The sequence below is a fragment of the Pezoporus wallicus genome, unplaced genomic scaffold, assembly GCF_028554395.1.
Source record: "Pezoporus wallicus isolate ANWC-B61680 ecotype Strahan unplaced genomic scaffold, APGP_CSIRO_Pwel_v1 scaffold_7107, whole genome shotgun sequence".
Taxonomy (NCBI): domain Eukaryota; kingdom Metazoa; phylum Chordata; class Aves; order Psittaciformes; family Psittacidae; genus Pezoporus; species Pezoporus wallicus.
Window position 1 is genome coordinate 1705684 of NW_026642114.1, and position 9450 is coordinate 1715133.

General features: G+C 58.0%; 1 protein-coding gene across 1 annotated transcript; it reads right to left on the reverse strand.

The window, feature by feature from the left end:
• Nucleotides 1-5396: 5396 nt before the first annotated feature.
• On the reverse strand, nt 5397-6301 carry IER5 (immediate early response 5). The gene has a single exon (XM_057427240.1). The coding sequence runs from the start codon at nt 6232-6234 to the stop codon at nt 5482-5484; it is 753 nt and encodes a 250-aa protein (XP_057283223.1). The 5' UTR covers nt 6235-6301; the 3' UTR covers nt 5397-5481.
• Nucleotides 6302-9450: the final 3149 nt, after the last annotated feature.

Sequence of the window (9450 nt, forward strand, 5' to 3'; positions counted from 1 at the left end):
GTAGCTGCAGGCAGCAAATGCATCTGCAGCCTGGCAGTCCCTCCAGCAGCACAGCTGCTCCACACAGGTACCCAAAAACAGGTCAGAAGCAGCCAGTACCTCCGCTTCTCCACCAGCCTGGGAAAGGTCTGGATGTCTTCCTTGGCTGTTGCTGCAGGAAAGGGAGAAAAGATGAATCACACCCCTTGCCTTCACCAGAGAAGCAAGCCCTGCAGGCTGGGCTGGGCCACGAGAGCCCGTCAGTCATGGAACAGCCGCCTGCAGGCAAGTCTCAGCACTCCACTGCCCACTGGGCAGGGAAGCTGGGATGGAGGGAAGGTGGGGAAACTGGGATGGCAGGAGAGTGTATCCACCACAAAGCCAGTCCCTTGGAGGGCAAAGCGCTCAATGCCATCCCTGAGCACCCAGGACAAGGTCAGGAGAGCTCAGCTCCAGCAAATGATGCTGTACGACCCCTGCCCAGGCAATTTATCTACCCCTCATCCGGTTTTCCCCTCTACCTTGTGTGACTGCCTGGGAAATACATGATGACTATTTGCCTGTAGCTCTAAGCCCTTCCCTCCCCCTCTCCCCAGGCTCCATCACCAACAAATCACCCGCTGGGAGAGTGGGCCAGAGGAAACCGGAGGCACAAAACCTCAAACAGAGCTTCCCCCCCCCCCCTCCACCCCGCTCCCCCTAGCAGTTCTGCATTTCATTACTGCAGCCAGGCCAGCTCTTGCCCAGCTGGGGAGAAGGAGAGGAGGGGGGGCCCTGCGGGGTTTGCACGTCGGGAGCAGAAATCACAACCAGAAGACCAGAATTGTTTGTCACCATGTCCCAGCACTCGCCTGGCGCTGACCCTGACTCCAGGACCTGTGATGGCCTCCTCCATTGGGGTCCCTCCATGCCAAGGGAGCTCCGGGCACCTTCCAGCCAGCTTCTCCCACCGCCAGCCATCCCCTTCTCAGCGCTGGCCCCCCTCGCAGCCCTGCTTCAGCCTAGCAAAAGTGCTTGGATGCTCCTTGGAAGAAACCCCGGGTTTTTTTTGTGAGCCTGGCCAGCTGGCTCAGCCCTGCCGGCAAGTTTCAGTGCCTTCCCTCTCCCCTTGGGATGGGAGCACCCTGCCCAGGGAAAACCCGACCCTGCCCAGGGAGAGCGGCGACAAGCTCCCCAGCCCGCAGGGTAGGGTAGGTAGGGGGCTCCCTCCACCCACCCTAAATATATATTGGCAGAGCATCGCCGCAAGCACAGTACATTGGAGACAGATGCAAGCCTTGCAGCGGCGTGAGGGCAGGCAGGGATCCAGACGCGCCTCATCAGCCTTTTGAGCCATCATTTAAGCAAGAAGTCCTGCGACACAAGGCTTCCGCACCTCTCCCTGCCCCGCAAAACCCCCTGCCCTGGGGTTTAGACCTTGGCAAAGCATGCGCCCCCAGGGCTGCTCCGGTGCCTCCAACTCCCAGGCGGGAGAGGCCCCGTCAGGCGCAGCCCCGCAGCGCTGGCCTCCCTCCCTCCTCCCTCCCTGCAACTCTCCGGATTCCTGAGCGCTGACACAGGATGCTGCAGCAATGAGTGTGTGGGGCCTTCCTCCCCTTCCCCTGCCCCAGGACAGGAGGGACGGGCGGTAATAATGGGTCACATCAGGCCAGGAGGGAGCATCCGGAATGAAAAACGGAGCCTCTTGCGAGCCCCGACCCCTCGCTGCCCATAGCCTCTCAGCCCCGCAGGCTTCCTCTGGCTGGCGCCGGTCCTGGCGCACATGTACAGCTAGCCGTACCTTTAACGGCCGAGGCAACTCACACCATTAACAATTGGCAACAGCCAGTTTTAAATCATTCCCTGTCTCCGGAAGGTATCCCTGAGGAGAGCTGCTCCTCATCCACCCCACAGTCACGCTGTGCCGATTACAGCAAGAAAAAAGCAAAAGGCTGCCGCTCACCCTCCTCCCTGAGCACTGACCAGGCAGCCTGGCTGCCTTGGCTCCTGGCTCCCACTGCTCCTCCACCGGCATATATATCCCACCCTTCAGCTGCACTAAGGGATCTTCGCAACTCCTGTCTCCTACCAGGCTCTCAGAGGACCTGATCTGAGCTGGAAAAAAGCAGCTGGCTAGGTGAACACTTCCAACAGCTCATTGCTATTACAGGAAGGTGAGGATGCTGCCATCTTGCCATTAAGTCATATCCTCCTTGACCCAGTGAGGCAGTTTCCATAGGAGTCACCCTCCCTTCCAAGTGATGGAAGCTTTTATTTTTATCTGGTTTATTTAAGCACTTCTCTTCCCTCTGTCAGTGTTGGCCTGGGCAGATTTGGGTCATTAGCCTCTCAAGATCATTCCACCTTCCTTGCTCAGTTGTCCCATCCCATCACCTCACCTCTGCAGCAACCTAAAGGCAGCACCAAGAGCAGAAGGAAAAGTCCAGGGATCAAAGCAGCATGACAGGACAGATGAATTAAGGAAAACAGGCCTTAGGTAAAAGTGATTATAGGAATAAAAAAGAACAAAGTGAAGGAAGAACAAAACAAAACAGAAAAGTTACCAAATGGAACACAGGATCATCATTACATGTCTTTTTCGATTTGAGACTCATTCTCCAGTGGAATGAGGACTCCTCTATGACACGCCCAAGCTCACTGGCAACTATCATGCCTTGGTTATTTTTTCCTGTGGCTCCCTGAGGATACACACATCCCAGGGAGCAAACCCCACGTTAGGAAAACACAGCCATAGGAACAAGCAACACCTCTGCACTGGCACAGCAGAGGCGGCTCCAACAGCCAGTGGAGCTGAACCGGGTCTTTTGGGGACATGGCACTGTGGTCATTTGCCAATAAGCAAGTACTTGCTCACCTCAGATAGCTCCACAGAGAGGTCACACAAGCAAGAAGGGGCTGCACTGGCACCTCTGAGTCATCTTTGCTACATTTTCAGAGGCCAACAGCAATTATGCTGTTGCACAACTCCTCTCTGGAAGATAAAAGAGATAGAGCACTGCTGGTGATCTGTGCCAAGGGGAGGCTGGGTCTTGCCTGCATAGGGACACCAGAGCCATATAAATCAACCAGACCAGATGCTTGAAAAGCAGCTGGGTGCCCTGAAAGCCTTGAGGTTTGCCAAGATGCTCCTGATAAACTCCCTGACAGCCAAGAGCAGTGCCCCCACCCCATTCCAGCACTCAGGAGCTGACTGCAAGCCCTGGGCAAAACCATTCACTTCCACAGAGATACTGTTGGGGAATAAGAAGTGGGACTGAAGTCCTCCCTCCCCTCTCTTGGGAAGGAAACTGTGTTTATACGGGAGCAGCAGGCCATTTCCACCCCAAAGCCCAGCTTCTGAATAAGAAAAGCAACCTGTGCCCTCCCAGCAGGATGTCCTGCAAGGGAGCAGGAGAGGTGGGGGGAAAGTTCTCTGTAGCCAACTTCCTTCTCCTCCCAGAAAGGTCTGGGAGGTGACTTCATCTCCTGTTCCACAACCATGCTGCTGAACTCCAGGGCTCTCCTGGAGAGCACCTGCACAAGTGAAGCAGGGACAGGTCCTTCCTGTCACCTCCCAAAGGTCATAATGCGGAAAGAAATGTCTCATCACATGGAATTTCCTTGGTGTAGTCTACCAAACTAAAGTTGTCTGTCACCATTAAGTGTAATTATCAAGAAAAGATGGTGAGACTTTCACTTTTATGTGAGAATAGGGAGCTACCAGTTTACACAAATACAGTGATCCCTCTAAGCCCTCCAGACCAGGCAGCTTCTCCTCCACCACAAGTCCTCCCCTCGCTGCCTTCTTAGGACTTCGAGAAGACCAAGCCTCACCTCTCCAGTTCTCACTGAAACAACGTGTAAAGGCCCCAGCCCATAAATCCAGGGCCCCACATAGGGACCTTGGTGCCTCCTGACCCATCTATGTCAGCCACACCAGAGAAAGCTAAGAGCAAGGAGCTTCACATTGGTCATTACTCCACACTGTTCCTGCCCGAGCCAGCTCCCTGAGGTTCAGCTAGATATCCCATGCTGCACTTCACAGCACACAAACATCTTCCTTGACTCACAGGAGATGCAATCCTCAGTTGAAAAGTTCATTAATTAGGAGCAGAAACGCCTCTAGTGAATCTCCCAGCGAGACGGGGAAAAAAATCCACAATTTAGTCTTAATTACAAGGCCTTAGGGCACTCCACAGTCACTGTGAAGCAGAGGCCAAACTTTTCTCCCCACCCCTAAGAGCAGGAACTTTAACCCAGTTACAGCTTTACAGATAAAGGAAAAAAAAAAAAAATACAGCCCTGATACTCATCACTTTAAGTATAGCACAAGTAACAGCAAGGAGGAGGCACTGAAAAACCCTTCTGGCAGAGCAGTAGGGGGCGGGAGCACAGCCCATGTCCGGGAAGATCCACTCACAACGCCCCCAGCCTGGACCTCCGGCCAGGCAAAGCAGGAGTCCGGCGTCCGGCCCCTCCACAGCACGGGGCCAGACTGCGCGCAGCTGCTCTGCCGGGATTTAGCAACCGCTTTCCACCCACGGAGCGTGACTCTGCACATTAGATACTGAGCAAGACCTCAAATGCCACAGCAGCCTCAGCCCTGTGAAGAAACTGCAGCCGGAGGTGCAGGGAGAGCACCTGGAAGATCCTGGTAAGAACTCCAGTCGCTCAGAGAGAACTTCCCTTTCTTCCCGGAGGAGCTGGACTCCAACCCACCCTGAGCCTCTGGCGAAGCAGGGTGGATCCAGCCACAGACACGCAGCAGCCACACCCTGGCTGCTGCCTGCCGGCCTCCCAGCGACCTCCTCTCCCCGAGCCGGGCCGGGGCACACACGAGGACGAGGCTTGTACAGTTGAAAATATTTAATACGTGTTGTACACGTAGAATTACATTTTATACAAAACAAGATACATACTGAAGGAAAACACTGTACAAAATCCCTACGGGAGCCCCAAGCCTTTATACAACAAAGACCAGGAGTTACCAAGCCTAACAAACAGGCTCAAGGACTTGCCGTCAGAGCGTCTGTAAACTTCGTTTCTCTCAATAAACACTTTTAAAAAGCACCACGTAATAGTTCTGACCTAAACCTTCCCAAAATAGAGACTTTATTTAATAAACTTAATACTTTCCAAGCTTAAAATACTACCCGGTGGGTGCGCCCCCGGTGTCGGCAGCTGCGGCAGAGCCTCCCAGGGGCGCCGGGGAGGGCGGCGGCCCGGCCGGGAAGGGGAATTCCGGGAGGGTAGGGCCGAGGGCGCTTCCAGGGCGGATGCCGGCAGACGGGACCCAGCTTGCCGGCGGGGAAGTGCTGCTGCTGCTGCCACCCCTGCCCCGCGGCCCTTCCCGTGCGCCCCGGCAACGCGCCGGGACTCGCCGGCGCCGAATTCCCGCGGCGCTGCCCGCCCTTCTCCGCCGGGCCGTGGGTGCGGGGGGTATCACCTCTCTGTCCAGCTGCCCGTCCGTCCCAACAGGGCCCCCATCCCCGCGGCGGCGAGCCAGTCTCTGCGGCCCGCGCGTCAAAAGGCCACGATGGCCGTGCTCCAGGGGTTGAGGGTCCGCAGCACCGGCTCGTCGCAGCAAATCTGTCCCGGCTCGGCCGCCGCGTCGGTGGGTGTCGTGGCCGCCGTCGCCTCGCCGCCGTCAAGGGGCGCCCGCCGTCGGCCCTTGGGCTCCTTACTGAGCAGTCCTGAAAAGCTGGAGCCGAAGATGCTGATAAGGCTGGCGACGTTGCCCGTCTCCATGTCCTCCTGCTCGCCAGGCGGCGGCTCCTCCTCCACCTCGCGGCGGGGTTTCTTAACTGGGGAGCCCGCCTGGCCCCGATCGCCGGCGCTGCGCTTCCGGGGGCAGTGAGGCGGCGGGGGGGCCGCGGCCTCAGCGGCGCAAACCGAGCGGTTCGCCTCGCCGTCCGCCGCCGCGCAGCAGCGGCTACAGCCGCAGCAACAGCGCCGCGGCCGGGGGCCCTCACAGTCCGCGCAGGGCAGCCGTGAGCCGCCCCGACCCGCTTCGTCCTGCGGCGGCGGGGGCGGCACCTCGCCGGCCGCCCAGACAGTGGTGCAGGGCGGCTGCTCGTCGTCGGGGGACCCGCAGGCGGCGGGGGGCGGCTCAGGAGGGCAGCCCGGCTCGCTCAGGTAAACCTGCCGGGCGCTGCGCAGCACCAGCGACACCAGGAGGTTCTTGTGGAGCTTCAGGCCGCCGCGCTGGCCCCGTGCGCTGTAGATCTTGCCGAGCGAGATACTGACGATGCGGTGCGCCTCCAGCTTGAACTCCATGGCGGACAGGGGGCGACAGGACCACCGGGCTGAGGTGAAGCCGTGCGGAAGCCGCGCCAAACCTCCGGCCGCCGCCCGCCCCTCTCGCTCCCCACGCCGCCCTTTCGCGCCGCCGACTGAGGCGAGCCCACGCGCCCAGCGCCATTTTATACTGCCCCCGCCCCGGCCAATCAGGGCGCCCCGCCGGCCGCTCCAACTGCCGGCTGGCCCCCGCGCGCCCGCGCCTGCCAATGGCGACGCAGGGGAGCGGGTTCGAACGCTCTCCCGGCGGAGGTGGCTCTTAAAGCGGCAACGCCAGCACGAGATAGTGGTGGGGGCCTCCCGTCGTCGGACGCCGCGGGACAGCGGCCGGGACTGCGGCAGCAGCCTGGGCTCGGCAGCCCCAGCTTCACTGCACCCCGCATTGGCTTGATCACACCGGCAGGCAGCAGTGGGGATTTTGGCCAAAACAGCTGAAACATTTAGAGAGGAGAGGGGAGGAAACAGCAAAGCAAGAGTAACTCTGTTTTACAGGTCAGAAATGTTTCTCTCAGTTTCAGCAGCGGGCTCTGAGATCTTGTCGTGTTAAGAGACCGTGCTGGCTAGAGGGGGAAGTGCAGCTTTGAGTTCTTCAAGGAATATCTGCCCTCACATGGAGCAGAAAGCCATGCCTGCCCCACTGCCAGGCAGAGATCTGCTCCAGGGGTCTGGCAGCAAAGCTCACAGCCCAGAATAGAAGATGAAGATCCACAATGGGGTCAGGTAGGGCTGCAAGACAGGGTGGGGGAGGACAATATGCCACCAGCATCTCCAGGGGTGATGGGGTTTGTGGCAGCTCTTTGGGAACTGAAACCTTGCTTTGCCATAGCTGTGAAACATGCTGTCAGGGCCAGGCTGGTGGCCGGGGGCTGCAGGAGATAACCCACCCCCCAGACACAGCTCCAGGCACCAGGGTAGCCTCCAAGAAAGCTCAGGGGGTGTTTCAGGGCTTGTAGTGGGGACCCTCCTTCTTCCACCGAGAAGCAACCACCATCTGCAAGGAGGCAAGAAGTGAAAGGACCCAAAATTAAGGAAGTTCAATGTGCTGCCCTGGAGCATCAGTTTCCATTCTCAGCTGACACATGTGACAACTTGCTTCCATCCCTTTTTTTCCAAGAGATTTGTCTGCAGGCCCCCGACAAGAGTTAGAGGCTGTGATGACATCTGGTTGGCAAGACCTGCCACCATGTCCTGGATCACTGGAAGAACAAGGGGGTGGCTGGTCATAGTGGTAACAAAAAACAGGTTGAGATTTAGTCACATCAAGACATAGTGAGACAGCAAGAGCGTTTCCCCAGGAATCCCCCCCACACTCAGACCAAACAAAAGTTTTCCTTCTGCTCAAGCACAGTTAGAAAACCTCAAGTGCCACTCTTTGGATGTTGAACACAACCACATTTCTACCTGGGGGTCAACATCTCAAAATGTCCACCTCCTCTTGCACAAACCTGCCACACTCCATCCTAAACAACTAGACCAGAGCATGCTCAACTGTACAGCCAAAACACCGGCCAAAGCAGCCAGCCTCAGCTGTCCCTTGTCCACGCCAGGGCATGCCTCTCCCGGACTCACGGAGCAAGGCTGTCCCACCCACACCCAGCGTGGGAGGCTAGAGGGACGCGAGCCCCAGTGGTGGGAACCGAGGGTTTCCAGACCCGCCGAACCTGCTCCTGCGCCTTGGAGGGCCGGCAACACCCTGGCCTAAGCCCTCGGGTCAGTCTAACCAGCCAGAGCAGGTCTAGGCTTGGATGTTTGGGACTGCAGTCACACCTCCTGGCTCTCAGCCCACATGTCTGCCCAACACCAGTGCCCTCCCCACTCCATGACACAGCATTCAGTTGTGCCCCTGCAAAATGGCTTGTCCATCACCAGGCGTGTTGCTCTGAGACTGCTGGTTGCAGGATCTGGGCATCTGCATCCTCAGCAGAAATAACCCCAGTTAGAAGGATAAAGCCAGGTTTGATACGTCTTAGCTGGATATATTCCTGACTTGGATGTGGGTGAAGAGCAGCGGTGCAAATCCATCCCACTGGCTGAAAAAAGCTGAATGCAGGTGTAGAAGACACAACACTAGAGCTTTGCTGAGTGAAGATGCCTGGATCTGAGCGGACTGACCTGTTCTGCCGCTCACTGCCTCACCCCAATGGCATGAGGCACCATTCCTCTCCAGTTGCTGTGTTTTAGCAACCTAACCTGCCTAGGAGCAGGTGGGCCAGCAGCTTCCCCCTTGCCCTGGCTAGGGATAAGCACGATGGGAATGGGTACCGAGTGGTCTCTCATCCCTGTTAGTGCTCAGACAGGAATCTTTAAGAGTGGCAGGGAGGAACAGAGGCACATGAAGTCAGGTGGCAGAGCTAGTACCCAGTATCACACATCAACACTGTGCCTGCTGTCAGGCATAACCACTGGCATGTGTTATTCCCAGAACAAAATAGCCCCACCCCTGCCTACACTTCATACCCTTTGCAAAGAGATGGGACAGTGGTTTGCTTTCTCGGGGTGGGGGGTGACATGCAAGGGGAAAACGGGAAGACCGGCACCAAGTGCAGACAAGGGCTGTCCGCAACATGCTGTCAGCGCGCTCAGGCAGCCCGTTTAAGCCCGGCAGTATTTTGGTGGCAGCCCTGCCTTTCCCTCCCAGGCTGATGTCATGCTTTAGTAAGTTTGAGACAGTCACATGGCAGCTCCTGAGGTCAGCTGCTGGGGTGGCTTTGTTGTCTGCCTGCCTGCCTGCCTGCCCTGGGCTCCTGCCTGCACCCGAGCCGGTCCCTGCTGCTGGGTGACCCTGCTGTGTTTGTCCCTTGAACAGGGCATCTCCGTGATACCCATGGCTCAGCATCTCCGTGATACCCACGGCTGGACACAGCGTGGGAGCCGTCACTTCGGTGGGGCTGGCATCCCGGACAGTCGCACACGCCTCGTGTCTCCCCGTCTGCCTGCGGAAGGGACATTACCCCCCATCCCTGCGGGTCGGGGGAGGGGGGGATACACGAGAAGGAGGCGGAGGAAAGGGTGTGACGAGGTGCTCTAATCTCCGCATGTGATCTAACTGGGCTGGAAGGGGGTTGATGAACAATTAACAATCCTCGGCCTCAGCTGCTGCTTCCAGAAATAGCTCTGGCAGGAGGAGGAGGGCGGACGGGCTGGCAGACAAAGGTGGCCTCTCCGCCAGCAAGCTGCAGTCGGCAGCGTGGCCAG